Raw genomic sequence first — 18,758 nt, 5'->3', positions numbered from 1 at the left:
TCCGATGACAAGATGTCTTGTCATTTGGTCAAATAAAACAAAAAATCATAAAACCCCCAAAGGTTTGATCAAACACCAGAAAAATATGACGTCAATCCTCGCTTCGCTCGCAGCGAAGCGAGGACTGACGTCATATTTTTCTGGTGTTTGATCAAACATTTTGGTGTTTTATGATTTTTTGTTTTATTTGACCAAATGACAAGACATCTTGTCATCGGAGTTGAATGGGTTAAAGCCTTTCTACCCTTAGTCAAAATATATCTTTTATAATTGCAGTCTATCCCCTTGAGCGACCTGGATACTGTAATCATATCACCTCTTTCTCTTCGATCTTTCAAAGTTGGTAGACCCAGTGGTTTTGGTCTCTCCTCATATGGTTTATCTGGCAGGCTGGGAACCAGTTTGCTTGGTGTCCTTTGTGTTCTCTCGATCTTGCATATAGCCTTAACTCTGTGTAGGGGGCCATACCACTGACGCATATCCTAGTCTTGGACGGATCAGGTTTTCTGAGTTCATTTTTCCACCATCTCGCCATCCACATAGTGAAAAGTCGCGTTAACCAAATACAGCAGTTCACATGTCTCTCACAATCTATATCTGTCAGGTGACAGGTTATCTTTTATAAACACTACAATGTTTTTCTCTCCTCTTTTGCTTTTGTAGTGGGGTTCACTTCCTAATGAATAGTTTGAAGATTATCTTTTGAGCTATTTATAATTTTGCAATACCCTACAGTCCTCCTCGTTTTACACTCTCTTCTCGTGATTTTTGCATTAACTACAAACATGCTGGCATAGGCTGTTGTACATTCCATAATGCCATTGACGTAGATAAGAAACATTGATTATTAGTGCTAGCACTGAACCTTGTGGAACTCCACTGGTCACTGCTCTCCTCGTGCGTCTCCCTTTCAAACCATCTTTCATTCGTTTGTGTAGCTTGCATTTTAGGCCTCCAATATGCACCAATTTACACTTAAGACGATTGTGAGGTACTTTGACAATTTTTTCTTTTTTTAGGTCGAGGTACGTCTTGGATCACGTGTTGGACTCGCGATCGACAGCTATTTCCCTCCCGGAAGAGAGTTCAGAGCTCATATATGACCGATATATGGGTAATGCTGTGACCTTACACGCACACACGCCCTCAACTCCCTGCCAACGAGGGTTGGAGTAACAACCCGCAGCGCAGCGTTACTGAAATTATTTCAGCCCTGTGCGGGATTCGAACCCGGACCGCCGTAGTAGCAGCCGGGAACTCTACCAACTGCGTGTGTGTGTGTTTAGAAACAATATGTATCTTTTTCTTCGTGATACACGGAAAGGAAAATGAACTTAGAAAAGTGAACGCAAATTCATGAGCGAAGACAACGCGCACAACGACACGAAAATCGACAAAAGGAAAACCGCGTAAAATACGAATTAGAAACTGCACGATCACGCTTCGTATCGACTTCTTTTCGAAAGAAAAAATCTCACTTATGCCAAATTTTGTATTTCAACGTCTGGTAATGTACTATAGTAATAAATCATACATGTATATATAATTATTTTTTATAACATTGAAAACTTATAAACAATGCATTACGGTATCAAATTCCATATAGAATTCACCGCCTATTCTGAGGCCCGAACCAGTCGCAGGTACTTAGTTACACCTGCAATGAAGTTTATCATGCCATGTATGAAAAAGGACATAATTTTTCCTGGCCTGTGAGAATTCGGAGTTCTCAGATAATAGCATGCACTGCTGGTTACTTTAATACAAATACAGATCTCTGACTTTTACTTGAGATGCAACATCATCTTCAGCGATGTGAACAAGCTCATAACTTTGGTTCATCTCGACGAAAGGAACTAGGGATCCATTGTGCTGCACTGCCAAATAATAATTGTGTTTTATAGGAATTACTGGCAGGACAGTTTCATTAATTTGGCTGTTTACCAATATTGGTTGTATTTTAACTCTTTCAAAATTAAGTAACGGTCCAAGAAGATATCACAATCAATATGTTTAAAACTAGTTGCTTGCAAAGACACTGTAGCCTTTGCCTTATAATACAGCTTATATGATTGGCTATTTTTATATGACGTCATGACTTTAGCTCCTCCTCATGGTAAATATAACCTTCTCATTACGTTTAATACCCCGTTAGGTTCAAGATATTTTGTAAACAGTTATTCTAATATTACAATAGTGTCAGGTTATCCTACATCACTATTCTGATTAATCTAAAAATATATAAAGAGTCTTTCTCTGTATGCTTTTCATTGGCTTAAGAAGAGTATTCTCTGATAGGCTGGCCTGATGAGCAGCTGTTGATTGAAGGACGTATCTGATTGGTCGAAGAGAGCGGGAAAAACAAAACTAGCCAATCCCCGCTGTCGCTTGCCTTCCTATGCTTTCTCTATGGAACAACGCCGCTCTCTTGCCTTGCTTCAGGGTGCAGAACAGTGTACATAACTTCCCTAAAATAAAGGTAAGTCCAAGTAGTATGCACTTAACAAATATGAAATATGTAAACTGTTTTGACTCGTCTACCTCGTGACTGATAGTGTAAACTTAGTCTACCAGGAATGCCGAGAAAATCCAATGAAAAACGACTTCGGTAGTCCCCTCAGCCAAATCGTACAGGCATAAGAGATGGCAGCCATAGGAAAGAAGAAAAAGCTTTACAGTGACTGTTGACTATTGTGCAAGGAATCTTAAATTAAGTTGCTAAGTACGGTGTTCTTCGTATGCAATGTATGTTAGTACTTATATTGCGTGGTCAGTTTAGAAGAAATTGCGATACGGTGACGGTGGGAGGCGATCAGTGGCGCGAGGCGGGTCGACTCGTTCGAATGATCGGAGATACGCGAATTTTTTATTTAAAATGAAGGCTTGGTTGATAGAAAATAATGCATGATATAAACACTTTATGAATATGATATGATAATATAGGTAACCTGTGCATGGTTGCTTTATCATTTGTAGTCGAATGAAAATACACTTACGATGTTTTAAGAGTCGCACACAATTCGAATGATGTGTTATGAGTGAAGTTGTCAAAATTGAGCGGATCTTTCAATTTGTTTAGTTGAATTGTTCGTTTTCAGTATCTATCTATATTATGATAGGGACTAGTGAGGCAGCTAATTGATGATGATAAGAAATGTATCCTCATTATTTATTGTGGGGTTAGAAAAGACTCCGGACTGTAATTCCCACGTCGATATCGAATGTTTAGCTCGTCGCTAAAACCTTAAGGAAAGGTGACAGGCGTGGGAGGGAAATGTTAGTGCTAAAGTTAATCTCGATGGGGAGGCTGGAGGACCACGACACAATGCTAATGTACAATCGATAATAGATAATTTGGGTGATAGATTATTTTGAGTAGAGAAAATGGTAATTAGGCGCATTTATTCGTATTGATAGTAGTAAATAGTAACATATATAATAAATTGATGAATTGCGGTGTAAAGAAATCGCACGTCTGAATTTTCCATCAATGGGCGATCAGCATTGTGTGTGTATATATATATATATATATATATATATATATATACATATATATGTATATATATATGTATATATATATGTATATATATATATATGTATATATATATATGTATATATATATATATATGTATATGTATGTATATATATATACATATATATATATAACTTGACCATGGAATGATGAGATGCAACATAACACCAATTTGATGGTGGTTATGTGGAAATGTTTCAAGAAATTTAGTGTTTTGACTGAAATAAAACTTATGTAATATCTTCTGTATGGAGTAGTAGAGGTGTATGCAGTTTTGGGTGATTGCATATTTTGACATATGTTACATTTTTTTTCTTTGAATGACATAGGATTATGCCACATGTTAGGTTTTATGGAATACTGATGTACCACACTGTATTTGCTGTGTGCTTATCTACAAGGCCATAAGATAAAATTCATAAGATTTGTAAGGTAATAAAAAGTAGAATGCTGATTGTATAAAGGTCTATGTATTCCATTTATGAGCTGAAAAATAACCGGGCTTAATTTATGGTTGTATATTACTGAGGCATGTTATATGTAGCAACTTCTGTTTGCCTGGAAAATAGGTGTAAACAGTAAGTTCTGAAAAGTGTAGTGTGATTTAGTGACTAATATTTAGTCACCTTTGATGGGTTTCATTGACTATTTTTAACTTTGATGAATTTTAAGCATTTATAAGGAATATTATTGAGGTGCAAACTGAGTCAGAACAGTGCTTTTAACTAACACTCCACCAGCTCCTCTCCAGTTTAATTTATGCGCACATTCGGCAGTTTTCAGCTGATTCCTGAAGCTTTAAACCGCATATCCAATCAGGTCGCAGTATGTGGTTATTGGTCCTCGCCTGATGCCGCCATGTTAACACCCACAAGCCAAGATATTGAATGCCCATCTTTCCCAAACTTTTCACCATAAATCCTCCATTACTCAGAGCCCAGAGAGTAAGTTGTATTACAAATCTGTTTCTTGAGCTTTACAAATGTGTCTAGTGTATCCAAATCCCATAGTGGTTTCACACCTGTACACGCTGAACTTGGCTTGTCCACCATGATGGCTTGGTATAAGATGAAGTGTGCCATTTAGATTGTAAATTGATCATGATTTTTAAATGTATACTACATAAAAATTTTGTTTGGCCAATATTTGTACAGTAATGTGAATTGCAAATGGATGGATGTAACTGCTTTTATGCAACTGGCTAATATTAATGGCACAGACAAAATTAATTCGAGTATTAAATGGACAGTACAATGAAAAGATGATATTGTAGATAATATTAAAACAATTATGGTTGATTTCAATTTGTCAAACAATTTTATCACCGGGAGACCGGTGCAGCATTTCTTTTGTACAAAAGTCATTTTGTATCATTTTGAATGACATCAGTTTTGTTACAAACTTACAAAGTGTTTTCTTACAGTCATGCTTCAAGTCATTGTTATAGTTTGTACTCGCTGTTACCTGATCCTATTTGGTGCATCATTGTAACGGTGTGGATACAAGAATTTTCAGGTGTATCGTGTTGAATGAAACTGGGATTACAGTGTAGGTGAACAAGAAATCAGATTTTACCATAATGGAGTAGACATTCGGAGTTTAGAATTGTAGACAATTGAATCAAGCTCAAGATGCATTGGTGTACTGTTATTGGATCGTAATATCTCATATAGAATAATTATTTCATATAATATCTTGTGTCAAAAGTTATTTGATAAAAATAAAATTATTTTATACACATGGTTCTTGAGAACTACATTCAGCTATGCATCTACAGCATAGTAAGCTTTGTATAGAAGTAGCACAAAGATTGGAAGAATAAAGACTAAGATTATTACTTTATTTCCTGAAGTGCTAATTTTATGTATGTATGCTAATTTTCCATTTGTTTAATTAGTACAAAGGAATCCTGTGTACAGTACACCATTGTAATATAGTAGGCACATTACCGTGCTGAAATTATCCTCAGTACCGGGGTTCTGTCAATTCTGTCTCTTCATTTCACTGTGACCGTCTTCACATGACATCTTTTTATTCATTCTCATTTATCATGTTGTCTACAAGGCAATAAAATTAAATTCATAAGATTTGTAATAAAAAAAAACAAGTAGTGAATATATTTACCATTGGATCACAAGTGTTACTTTTCCATACCATTATTTGTCAAAGTTTAGAAATATAAAAAAATTACTGAATGATCTATAACTGCTGCAGTTCACTTCTGGAACTAATTTATCATTACTTATCTGGATGTGTCATTTCCCCCCATTTTTTTGTGGCCCATAAGGGTCAAGTCATACTCTAATTTGGCCATTAAATATTATTCAAATTTATATGCTCAAAATCAATTCTAGTATTTGTAGAGACCATGCATGTAATTATCTTTAGTTGGTGAGAGAACTTGCAAGAACTGGGTCATGATTGACAGACTCTATTCTGCATCAATCCTATCCATACAAATTTCATTGGCAGTTTTTATGTTTTTAGAATGGGATTATATAGTATTAACCAATATTTTGTTTATTTTCAGAAGACCAATAATATGAGTCATGTAGTTTGACAGCTTTTCTTTTTCAACAAAGATGTAGAAAATACAATAAAGAAACTGAAGGCCCAGACTATGTGTTAAACTTCCATCTAAAAGCTGTAGCCAAAAACATACTGCTTTTCTTTTTCAACAAAGATGTAGAAAATACAATAAAGAAACTGAAGGCCCAGACTATGTGTTAAACTTCCATCTAAAAGCTGTAGCCAAAAACATACTGCTTTAGGGGATAGAACTAGATTTTTTCAACTACTGGAAGCCCAGTTTAAATTGCAACAACCAATCAGTTCATTGTTCCAGGTTTTATCTCGCAGGAGACCCATGGCTCCCAGGTAGCCATAAGCAACCATCAAATTGGTCCATAAGTGATTCATGGAAGACATATTGTATGATAAGTGTGGGGCAGTATAAGCATTTGCTGTCTGCTGTGGGATGATTGCATCTGGATCTGGTGCAGTTTGTTTCTGTGGCTGGGCCTGTTCTGTGTTGGTATTTCTTCATTGTTGGATGGGGACCTGAATGTGGTTGTGCTAGGAGTGGTTCAAAGTGTCGTTTAAAGCATTTGGTCCAATGTGTTTCAGACATGATAGAGATGTTATCTGGGCCTTGTGGATAGAGTTTTTCCATTTCTTTGTCCTTCTATATCTGTTCATGTAGGGGGATGGCATCTCGATCTAATTTTAATTTTAATATATGATTTACCTGTTTTCTGGGGTTGTGGGTTTGGTATTTGCTTCAGAAAAGTGTTGTTCCCTAGATTGTCTGTCTGAGCAGTCCCGTCTCCCCAAAGAATACCACGGTTGAAATGGGGTTTTCCCACAAATCCTTTATGGAGTGTATATTGTGTTGTTTGCGTGTGTGATTGTGTACAATGCGGTCTTCCATAACGTGTTGAATAGTATGGGGTGAAGTGTTACATCCTGGGCATTTGTTCACAAAGTGGTCATCCAGTCTCTTCTGGTAGCTTAGAAGGGCTGGGTGATGGCCACATCGCAGTCTGGCCAGGTGAACTCTGTCCTTTTGTGGGAGAGAGGATTCAGAGGAATGGATATCAGGGGGTCTGGCATGTAGCAATGTGTTGGTTCATGTTATTGCACTGCCATTTAGGTGATGGCATTTCTCCTTCGGTTATTCCAACTACTTCATGTGTTGAGGTTGGTTTGATTTTTTAGGTTTTAATTTTGTTACTATAGTAGTATAACTTTGTTTTCCCACAGGCTGTATTTGTGTTTTTCATTTTCTTCTTTTTTTATTAGTTTTGAGTTGTTTAGTTATTCTAACATCCTTTTTCTTGTTCTGTGAGTTTTAGTGAATTTGGGTGTGTTATATTCAAGATGTAACACACCCAAATTCACTAAAATTACAGACAAGAAAAAAAAAATAGAATAACACCCAAGACTTAGCTACTTTGGTCTGTTATGTGACCAGTGGTATATGTTCTTACACCCCTGGTAAGTCTGGGTCATCGGATATGTTGGACAAATATTAAATAAACCATTCACGATTTAGAGAGGGTTTACTGTACATCTGAAACATGTACACTAATCTGGCTCCTGCACCTTGGAACACTTCCATACTGGGGTGGGGGTGGGGGGGCATGATAGATCACAAAACAAAGTACTGTACTCCTAGGCTGACCATCAAAGTATCTCAGATATCCTTACAAATAAAAATCCTCTTGTGTCAAGCATTAACTACGTTGGCATGGATGTGTTCATACCCCCATTTAGCTTTAAAACAATACATAGAATAGTTCTGGCTACAACAGCAGATTGCCCTAGATCTACATAGAAGACAATGAATATCTTATTTTACACTACTTTAGCCTTACCTAGACAGCACAATATCTCGAGGATAATTTGTGGGCCAGTTCAGTGACTGTTGCCAGTTACTTGAGAGCTGTGAGTTCCTGCAATAGACCTAGGACAGTGGATTGATTGATTGATAGCAACAAAATATATCCCATTCGTTGTTTTTCTTTTTTCTTTTCTTTTTCAGTTGAAGGAAATAAATTATTGCTCATTTCTAGTTGTTTTTAATTCATATTTTTATATATCTTGACAGATACTTCATACTGATAGTATCTGCTGACCATTCATATCTATTATTTTAACAAGATAAAATATTTTGGTGAAATTAAGACAGTAATTAAAAATGGATTTTGCTTTTCATGGTTATTTTCAGATACCAACATGCCTCGCGCCAAATTAGCTGATACTAAGCCGCGAGGCCGTATGTCTGCATATGCCTTTTTTGTGCAGACTTGTCGAGAAGAACACAAAAAGAAGCACCCAGATGAAAATGTTGTGTTTTCAGAGTTTTCTCGCAAATGTGCTGAAAGATGGAAGGTAAGAGTATTATATTGTTAAATTTTTTAAAGTTGCCATTGAACTGAGTTACATTATTGTGTTTACTTTTTTTTTTACATATTATCCTGATTGTTCCCACAGACGATGTCAGATAAAGAGAAGCAAAGGTTTTACGAAATGGCTGTTAAAGATAAGGATCGTTATGACACAGAAATGCAGACATATAGGGGACCAAGACACGCTCGACCACGTAAACGCCGCCAACGCAAGGACCCAGGTGCTCCAAAGAGAGCTCTGTAGGTGTCATAGACTTTTTGTATAAAATTTGCTTATAATAGTTATAAGTCTTAGGGGAATCAAGAGTTTAACTCATTATCCAGCTCAGAGGCCCCACTCTGAGAGCTTCTCCAAGATGTAATTGCAAAAAATTTACAAAATAATGCTATATGCTTTGTGGGATGCAGAGTACTTGTGAAGAGTATAGGGAGGAAGGTGGAGTCCCAGATGGTTGGATTGATGTAATTTTACACAGATTGCTAATGGGAGAGTAGAATGGAGTGTCAGTAATGTAGGAATGAAATAAGATGGGTGGTACAGTGCAAGCTCAAAAGCAATGAGAGGTTGGGGTAGAATGATTCTAATGATTTTGGATACTAGAGAAACTGGAAGCAAATGAATTAAGTGAAAAAGTCATATATGATGGATAGTTGGATTACAAAGACTGTAAGACAATTAACAAGTGAAGCCAAGGTTATGTAAAGATGGAAGGAATACTTTGAAGAATGCTAAATCTAAGTGGAAAGAAGGATGTTGAAATGTTTGTGCTGGGGAGAGATAAAGTGAGAGGAAGATATATCAAAGGATTGGACAAATGAACTTATAATGCCAGTTTATATGGGTAAAAGTTACAGGCACAAGTATAAGAACTGTAGAAACATGAACCTTGCAATAATATAAGGCAGAATTATTATACCGAGATTAATGAGATGAACATAATAGTAGTTTTGGTAAAGGAATATGAGAATGAAAAATATACCTTGGTGTTGTGGATCTGTAGAAGAGTTATGAGTAGGTAGCAAGACTATGAGACTGCTAAGAATGGAAGGAAGAAATTCTGAGGCAATGAAGAGCTTCTATGATGGGTGTGAAGCTTATGCGAGAGTGGTACGTAAGGAAAGCAAGATGTTTCAGGCAAATGTGTGTGATGTCAGTGGCTACCATATGCATGAAAAAAAAATAATGGAGGAGGATGAATATGAAGGGATGATAAACTATCTTTATACCAAGGTCTTTTCCACCATATAAGGGAGGTAGCCAAGTCCAATGGCAAGGACCCACTCCCACTCATTTCAGTCCTATCCACCAACCTCCCCCTCATCTTAGTTCCTCATGGATGAGAGGTCATCCCTGTATCCTGTCCACTGCCCTGGGTCAAAGGTAATGCAGCAAGACACCATACATCCACAGCATGGTTGCTTGAATAACTTAGAAAAAATATGTGTATTTACCCAGTTGTATTTTACAGGAAGGGAAGCTATGCTCGTGGTGTCCCGTCTTCATATCTCGTTTTATCTAGACTTTTTAATTTTGTGTATTGTTTTTGCACACACCACTTTCTCATCTACCTTGTTCCAAACATCTATTACTATTACTCTATAACTGTCTTTCTTGATTTTCTGTGTCCTCTTGTATTTCTACTATCCCAGATTATTAGATCCTCTCTGTCTATAGTTTCTATGCTTTTCGTGATTCTATAAATAGTTATAAAGTCTCTCTTCTTTGCTCTAATGTCTGTAGCTTAAGTTTTGCTTGTCTCTCTTCATATGATAGTTCTGAGAGCGTTGGTGCCAATTTCGTAATTGCTCTTTGTATTCTTTCAAGTTTTGTTATACATTTTTTTGTACTTGGTGACCACGGCATTGCTGCATACTCCAATCTTGCTCTTATCAAAGTGACTAGTATTTTCTTCACCATTTCTTTGTCCAGGTATGTAAATGCCACTTTGATTGTTCTTATTAAATTATAAGTTTCTCCAACAATTTTGTGTTTCTCAGGGGACATATTATTCATACTGACTCCCAGGTCCTCATTTTCTACTTTTTTAATTTCTTCTCCCAATTTATATGATCCCACTATTCTTTTTTTGCTTCCAAATTCCATTATACTACACTTTTTAATATTGAATTCCATCTCCCTTTTCCTACTCGATTCCCATACTTTTATTGAGACTCTGTAGCAACTCACAATCTTCTTGTGTTCACTTTTTTCAACAATTTTGCATCATCTGCAAAAAAGCTCATATAACTTTCAATTCCTTTATCCATATTAATATATATAGCAAACATTATTGGGGCCAGAACTGTTCCTTGTGGAACTCCACTTATCACTTCATCCCAATTAGTGTTTGTGTCTTATCACCACTTCCATTTTTCTTTCATGCAAGAAGTCTTCCATCCACTTCAGCAGTTTGCCCTGTATTCCTCCTGCAGTTTCTAATTTCTTTAGCAACTTCTTATGTGGCACCTTATCAAAAGCTTTTTTCAGGTCTAGAAATACACAATCAGCCCATCCATCTCTTTCTTGTATTACATCTATTAGCCTTGAATAGAAACACATACAGTTTGTGACACATAGTCATCTTTGCCTAAATCCAAATTGGATTTAGTACATTTTTTCCAAATGCCTTACCCATCTAATTTTGATCATTCTTTCACAAATTTTAGGTATCATACTTGTAAGAGAGACTGGTCTATAGTTAGTAGGGTCTTCCTTGTTTCCCTCTATATATTGGTACTATATTTGCTCTTTTCCAATCTTCTGGAACTTTTCCTTTTTTCAATAAACTGTGTATTAGACTATGTATTTTGTCTGTTAGTTCATTCCTGCATTCTCTCCAAATCCAGTTTGTCATTTCATCTGGTCCATGCGATTTTCTGACATCAAGATTACTCAAGTGATTCATTATCTCATTCCTTGATACTTCTATCTCTTTCATAGGGAGGGGGGGGACTTTCTCCTCCCGCTCGATATTTCTAGGTTGTGTGGTGGGGGTTACAGGGATGGATAGTGTGAAAGATAAGGTGAGGCAGAGTTGGTGGTGAAAAGAAAGATGGCAGATACCATTGATTAACTACTTCAGTACAATGATACACACATAGGTGTCATGAGCTACAACTAGGTACACGGGGATACCAGCGTCAGGACCTTGATTATATATTTTTCTGCAGTTGTACATGAGTTACACCCGGATTCTGTGAACTGGTTTGATCACATTTACTGTGTTTATTAGAACAAGTAATACAGCAGTGACTATATTTTATAATGTAAGTAGTGTGATGAATCATATGTTTGGCAGCTGATGGTGGGCACAAGAATTTGAGTCGTACTGAAGTGGTTAAAGAAGACAGATGTTATGGATATTTGGAAAGAATGTGTGAACACTGACTAGCAAAAAGAATGGGGAAGGTAGAGGTGGATGGAGGTTGAGGGGAAGACTGAGGATAGGATGGGTTGATAGGGTGAAGAGGGTCGTGGGTATGAGGAGAATGTCTTGTACAGGGAAGGGGAAGGGCAAGAAAGGTGTGGAGGGTAGTTGTGAACAGATGATAAATTTATGTGGCCTGAAGGGACAAGCTCAAACTCGCATTTCCCTCTCAGTTTAGTTTCACACAATACCTACTCCAACGTCTTACAGACACACTACCAGTCTGCTCCTTTTTGCTCTTGTTCCACATCTTTACACATAAGTTCCATGCATAGTATAAAAGGTGACTAAATGGGATGGAGTGATTGGACTAAGGATCCTGCACTCAGTACCTTTCTCCCACGAAAAGTTGAGGCATAAGAGTCTGGGAGGAAACTCCTGTGAGAACCTTAGGCCGGCCACACACGTGCAGTTTAAACTGACAGTTGTAACTGTCAGTTGAAACTGCACTTGTGTGTGTATCTTAGTATCAGTGAGATACCCACACACATGCAGTTTTAACAGAGTTATAACTGAACAGTTGTAACTGTCAGTTTAAACTGCACGTGTGTGGCCGGCCTTAGTAATTGGGTAATGAGATGTGATGTACAAGGGACAACATTCAAGAGAGAGGGAGGGAGCAGGTCAGTATTCTTCTATAAATAGAACTGCCTCCGATTTAGACAGATACCATTTGGCTTGGGTTCATAAAGATGCCCCTAAACCCCCATAAATACTGACTGCAGTCAATACCCCATAATGAGAATCTAAATCATAAACCAACAAAATTCACTCAATCACCCCTCCACATGAGTTTGCCATCAGCTCCAGTTAGATTTAATATTTATGTATAGCTAGTAATGCCTTACCTTCTTTTTTGCAGGTCTGCATTCTTCTGGTTTTGTAGTGATGAACGTGGTAAGGTAAGAGAGGCCAACCCAGACATGGGAGTTGGGGAAGTAGCGAAAGAATTGGGACACAAGTGGAACAATACCTCTGAAGACCTAAAGAGCAAATATGAAGCTATGGCAGAAAAGGACAAGCTGAGATATAAAAGGGTATGGTTCTCATGTTTACTGTAATCTGAACGAGTAATATGCTTTTTTTTTTTTTTTTCAATATACTTTATGTTTTCAAGTTTTGTGAAAGAAATTATTCCCTGATTACTTTATTTGGTAAATACTAAGTAAATTTGTTCATCTTGTGAGGGTCCTTGGGAGGAAATAGGGCTTACCAGTTGTGGGTTTATTTATTTACCTTTTCTTTTCCATGTTTAAAAACCTTACATTTCTTTCCAGGAAATGCAATTGTATAAACAAGGTAACTATGGTGCCAAAAAGGCAAAAATGGGAACACCTGGTAATGAAGAAGTGGGAGAAGAGGAAGAGGAAGAAAGTGAAGAAGAGGAGGAGGAAGAGGAAGAGGAGGAAGAAGACGAGTAAGAAAATGCTTTATTAGGATAGGCGAGAATATGTTTAAGTATAGCCACCACTGATTTCTACATCTCTGCAGTGTCTGTTGAAATTGTACAGGAAAAGGTTGCAAATCATGGCAAACTTGTGCTACAGACAGGAAGTAATAGTTTGGAGTTGAAGCTGCCTAGCAGACAGTTTTTGCAGCACTCAGGATGCCATTGTGTCGTTTCGCCATAAATTGGTTACACGAAGGCAATGTATGTATGAACTTTCATTTTGATAGGACTTTGTGAAAATTTAAGAGAGCCTATTTTTGTACATTTCACCCAGATATCATGTTGTGTACGACTTGGTCATTCTTCTCTTTGTGAGGTTTGGCAGCAGAGGGGATGGTTTACACCAAAGAGTTTAGCCCAGAGCACTTGTATGCCAGATAGGCATCATGCAGTCTACATATCTTATATTGGAGTATTGCTCATTTGAGGAATGCTAAATGATGCATCTAACTTATACTGTTTAAAATACTGTCCATTATCAACACTTGGCCAAATGGGACTAAGTAATGGATTTTCTGTTTGTATAATTATCAAGATTATAAGGACAACACTGTTATGTACTTAGTCTCAGGTCATCACCTCTACAGCACTGAAGCGTTTTATTTAGTTTTAATTTCTGTAGCCTTTGAGTGTAGTATGTGAGGAATTAAGAGATAAGATATAATTTGTGTTCAGTGGCATTTTATTTGATCATTTGAGGAATTAGCTTTTTATTTTACATTTTGAATGGAATGGTACGATACATAATTCTAAGGAATTTGTTGTGACTTTAAGAGGACTTGAAACTCAATGCTGTGTGTTGCAATGAGTTGAAATTCCTGCAAGATTTAAGTTGTTTGGCAGTTGACAGCTGAACATTCTTGGTTTATCTTGTACAGCTCCTTGCACTGAAATAAATTATTTTACGGATACCTGAATGTTGAATCTTTATATTAGAGTTGGTAGGTTTGTTTTCCAATTCTTTGTTGAGTAACCATAGCAATGAAAGCCTTACTTATGGTTCCAGAGTTGTAACCAACTGTTTATTGTATGTTCTTCTATGGCAGCACTTTCCAGCTGGGTCATTTTTGTATGAAGAGTACAATAAAATGTTTTTAACCAAGACTTATTGAACCTGTGGTCCTTTGTGGAGATGCATATTGTGTGTGGTATGGAGGTACTTGGTGCTGTAAAGATGAATAACATAGCTCACTAGCAGCCATAATAAAAGGAAAAGTTGAATGCAAAAAAGTTAACTGATACAGCACCTTTCATTGCTGAGATGAACAAAATAGTGATAGCAGTCCAAACTGTTGCTTGACATGGATAGGCATGTGCATGGGTAATTGTAGCACACCTACATCATACCAACCAAGTTCAGCCTAAGGTTAAAGTTGCCAAGAAATTTGTAATAGTTGTAGCTCATGAGGTGGAATTTTAGTGAAGTGAAAATGGCAGATAGTTTTTGAAGTGGTTTCCCTCTTGTGCCAAATACATATGATGATCTATGGAGGTTCTAGTCATAATCCACATATGTTTGCACTAAACTGGGAGAAAAGGATACTGCACCTCGGGAGTAGCCTGCACAACTAACAAGACCTCAGGACCCATTCTACTCGACCAACATCAGGACTCACCTCCAGCATGATCACCCTAATCATCTATTAATATATGTACTCCAGAAGGATTCTTCCCCCTTATATGGGAGGGAGTCATCCAAAGCATGCACTCGTTTATTTTGGTTCCTTGTGGATGAAGGTTTATCCCTGCCCTCATCCTACTACCTGGGTCAAAAGTAAAGCAGTAGGACAGCATCTCCACTTAAAGGACCAACAGCCTAAACTTGTTCACTTCCACAGCTTTGTTATATGGTGACCAACTCCACTCAAATACAGGACAAGCATGTCAATGCTTGGAATATGCTGACATCAGTGTCACGAGTGATTATACAAGGATGTTGGCGTGCTGACATTTATTTTGTGGTTGTACCTGAGTGATCCCATATTCTGTGAAGAGGCTTGATCCTGTTTCCTGGGGTTATCAACATTCAGGTGAAAGAGAATGAGTTAATACAGCTGTAAGTTTAAATTTTATAATGTGCATATGCATTATTGAATCATCATACATCAGGCAGCCAATGCTGTGTGAGAATTTGACTTACTGAAGAGATTAAAGAATCCCTTCATGCCACGTAAATTTATGATTGGTCCCAGATGAATATTCATCCAAGAGATGATCTGATGGAAGAGGTGATGAACAGGTTTTCTATGGATGTACAATTTCAACCTCTTTAATACAAGTCAAATATTTGCACGCACATTAGCTGCATGATGTCCAATGATTCAATGATGCATCACAATACATGCATTATAAAATATAAAGTTACTGATATTATACTCGTTTTTTCACCCAGAATGTTTGCAACCATGGAAAAAGTTATCAAGCCTGTTCACAGAATAAGAGGGTCACTCGGCTACAAACTACAAAATATAAATGGGAAGTCGACGCTGGCATTCTCACATACTCCTCGCACCTCATGATGCCTACGTGGGCAGCATTGTATTCAAGGGCCACCCCTCTTATAGGAGGGACCAAATTTTTATATCCAGAACCTCACTTTCCACTCCTAATCTCTATTTTCCTTGCACTTCTTTCTCTCTGTTAGGAGTCAAGATGAGATAAAGGGTCATGCATGGAGTAGGTGAATGCCTTTTGACTTGGCTACCTCATTGATTGGTTACAAAATAGTATGAGAGGTATGAAGAAAAGAGAAAGCATAAAATAAAGGACAAAGAAGAGAGCAGATGTAAAATGGGGTAAGAGTATGACAGAAGATTTTGAAAACAAAAAGATGCTTTGGAAGGAAATTGAGATGAACAGGAGGTTAATCAAGTAGAAAAGGCAAAAGGTGCAGATGGGGAAATGATCGAAGAGACAGCAGTAAAAGGAAGATGGGCAGAGTATTTTAGGGAGTTGCTAAATGTGAAGGAGGATAGGAAGGGATAGTTGCAGTGAGAAGTGTTAAGAGAATGATAGTGATGAACTAGGAAAATGGTGGAGAAATGAATAAAGATGTGAAAGCAGTTATTAAAATGAGAGCAGGTAAGGCACTTGCGTTAGATGGGTGTCATGTGGAGTGTCTAAAAAAGGGAGGTACAGTGATGGTGGACTGGCTGGAGAGGTTATTTAAGGTTTGTTAAAAGAGGGTAGAGTGCTGAAAGACTGGAAGAGTGCCTGTATAGTTCAACTTTACAAGGGAAAAGGGGACAAGTGTGTGTAGTAGTTTCAGAGGGATCAGTCTGTTGAGTGTAGTTGGGAAGGGTTTTGATTGAGATTAGGAGTAACTGGTGAGGAATAGTGTGGGTTTAGAACAGGTAGGGATTGCATGGATGATATTTTTGTGGCAAGGCAGATAATTATGTGAGCAAGCTGTAGGAAAAGGTAAGGATGTTTTTTGCACCTTTATGGATTTGGAAAAGGTTTATGACAGGGTGGAGAGGAAGGCACTGGGAAGTATTGCAGATATATGGGATAGGAGGAAAGCTGTCAAGAGCAATTGAGAGTAGTAGAGCCTGTGTTAGAAATGGAGAGAGTGAGTGGTTTGAGGTAAAGGTGGGACTTTGCCAGGGATGTGTTATGTAACCTTGACTTTTCAATTTATACATATATAGGGTAGTGTAAGAGGTAAACACATGGATAATGGACCGTGGATTGGAGATGGTTAAAGAAAATGGAGAAAAATGAGAGATAAGCCAGATGTTATTTGCTGGCAGAGTTTGGGAAGCTGTGTGAAAGAAGGAAGCTGAAGATAAATGTGGGTAAAAGGTGATGAGATGTACATGGGGGAGAGGATGGCAGCAAATTTGAAGTGAGTATTGAGGGACAGAGACTGGAAGAAGTTGATAGCTTTAGATACTTGGGTGTGAATGTGTCAGGAAAGGGAGGAGTGGAAGTGGAGATAGAATGTAGATTGAGAAGCAAGTTAGGGGGATTAAAAAGTAATGAGAAACACATTTGAAAATGGATGCTAAGAGGAGATTTATGAAGAAGCCATTGTGCTGACAGCAATGTATGAGGTAAAAACATAGAGGGAGAGTTTAAATGTGTTTTGAGATGAAATACCTGAAAAGTATGGCAGGAGGTGAGAAGAGCGGGGGTGGAAAGGGAGTTGGGGTGGTTTGGACACATGGAAAGAACAAGTGAAGAAAAATTAGTAAAAGAGGTGGAGGAAGTGAACATGAGGGGGCGACCAAGGATGAGATGGATGAATGGGGTAAAAGGGGCATTGGGAAAGGTGAATATCTGTTGAGGAAGGGAGAAGACAGAAGATAGGGGTGAGTGGAAGATGCTGTGATGCATGGAAGGAAGTGGGTAGAGGATGGGGGTGAGGGAGTATGTGTGAATATTTTGATGCAGCCAAAATTAATTTCTCTATGCCTTCTTTTCCTACATGAGGGGGCAGAGAAGGGAGGTCACTGATTAAATGAAGTGGCCTTGCTGTGGATGTGCTGCATTGCTTCTGCCCCAGGGCAGTTGGCAAAATGCAAGGATGACCCATCATCCAGGAAAAGGGGAGTATGTGGGGATAAAATAGGTGGGAGTGGATTTATGCCTTTGATCTCCCTTGTAAGTGGGAAAAGCCATTGGATGTATGTACTTCCCTATGTGGGGGAAAATACCTTGGTATACACTCTCTTTGCCACTTTCATTTTTGTCAGTATTACACACACTACTACCCCTCTCAACAATATCACAACAAAACTCAATAACTTCATAATAATGCATACATTCCAAAGTCTTTTTTGGTCCATATAAGGAGGGGAGGGGGTCTGAGCCAAAGCATACACACATCAAATCTATTCATTACCTCCATCTTGGCACCTCATGAATGAAAGCAGCAAGACAGATACTATCCTACCTTCATGTATTCATTTTTTTTTTCTGGAAGCATGCACCAACATCTCTAGCCCTCTACTTCACCATAGTTTATATCCTGTATACCTCACTTTTACATTCCACTATGTTTGCTCTTGGAGAGGACACCCAACCTACACTACCATTCATACTACCTCATCTGACACACCATTACATCCATGCAATTCTCATGCTTAAGGTCCTTTATGCTGACCAGGTTACTAATGTCCCTAAAACCTTTCCACTTGCTTGTAAATTAATGCTGATATAATTAAAGGGTCATGTTTTATCATACATTAACAATATACATACATACATACATATACCAAGGCTTTTTCCCCCTTACAAGGGAGGTAGCCAAAAAGGGAAAGGCATAAAAACACTCCCACCCATTTCATCCCTACATACACTCCACACCCCTCCCACCCTCCCTCTCATCTGAGCACCTCCTGGATGACGGGTCATCCCTGCACCCTGCCCACCGCCCTGGGTCAGAAGCAGTGTCGCAAGACACAGCACATCCACAGCAAGGCCGCTTCATTTAA

The 18,758-nt window shown here is 38.0% G+C and overlaps 1 protein-coding gene across 3 annotated transcripts; it reads left to right on the top strand.

Moving 5' to 3' along the window:
* The first annotated feature begins 2,338 nt into the window (after positions 1 to 2,338).
* Positions 2,339 to 14,424, top strand: Dsp1 (Dorsal switch protein 1). 3 transcript variants are annotated; one of them, XM_076202671.1, is made up of 6 exons: positions 2,350 to 2,479; positions 4,309 to 4,476; positions 8,262 to 8,425; positions 8,528 to 8,682; positions 12,733 to 12,907; positions 13,148 to 14,424. In XM_076202671.1, the coding sequence occupies exons 3-6, from the start codon at positions 8,270 to 8,272 to the stop codon at positions 13,289 to 13,291; spliced, it is 630 nt and encodes a 209-aa protein (XP_076058786.1). In that variant the 5' UTR covers positions 2,350 to 2,479; positions 4,309 to 4,476; positions 8,262 to 8,269; the 3' UTR covers positions 13,292 to 14,424. The 3 variants fall into 3 exon arrangements, with proteins under 3 accessions (XP_076058785.1, XP_076058786.1, XP_076058787.1); XM_076202672.1 differs by having other exon boundaries at positions 2,388 to 2,479; positions 4,352 to 4,476; XM_076202670.1 differs by lacking the exon at positions 4,309 to 4,476 and having other exon boundaries at positions 2,339 to 2,479.
* Positions 14,425 to 18,758: the final 4,334 nt, after the last annotated feature.

Source organism: Oratosquilla oratoria, chromosome 19, assembly GCF_046742065.1.
Source record: "Oratosquilla oratoria isolate Oo_2021 chromosome 19, ASM4674206v1, whole genome shotgun sequence".
NCBI lineage: Eukaryota > Metazoa > Arthropoda > Malacostraca > Stomatopoda > Squillidae > Oratosquilla > Oratosquilla oratoria.
This window is presented reverse-complemented; position numbering and strand designations above follow the sequence as displayed.

Excerpts from the sequence above, each read along its gene's own strand:
- Dsp1 (XM_076202670.1), top strand. The coding sequence starts at position 8,270 with ATGCCTCGCGCCAAATTAGCTGATACTAAGCCGCGAGGCCGTATGTCT. Across the intron at positions 8,426-8,527 it reads AATGTGCTGAAAGATGGAAG|ACGATGTCAGATAAAGAGAA; the intron begins GTAAGAGTATTA and ends TTGTTCCCACAG. Across the intron at positions 8,683-12,732 it reads GGTGCTCCAAAGAGAGCTCT|GTCTGCATTCTTCTGGTTTT; the intron begins GTAGGTGTCATA and ends TCTTTTTTGCAG.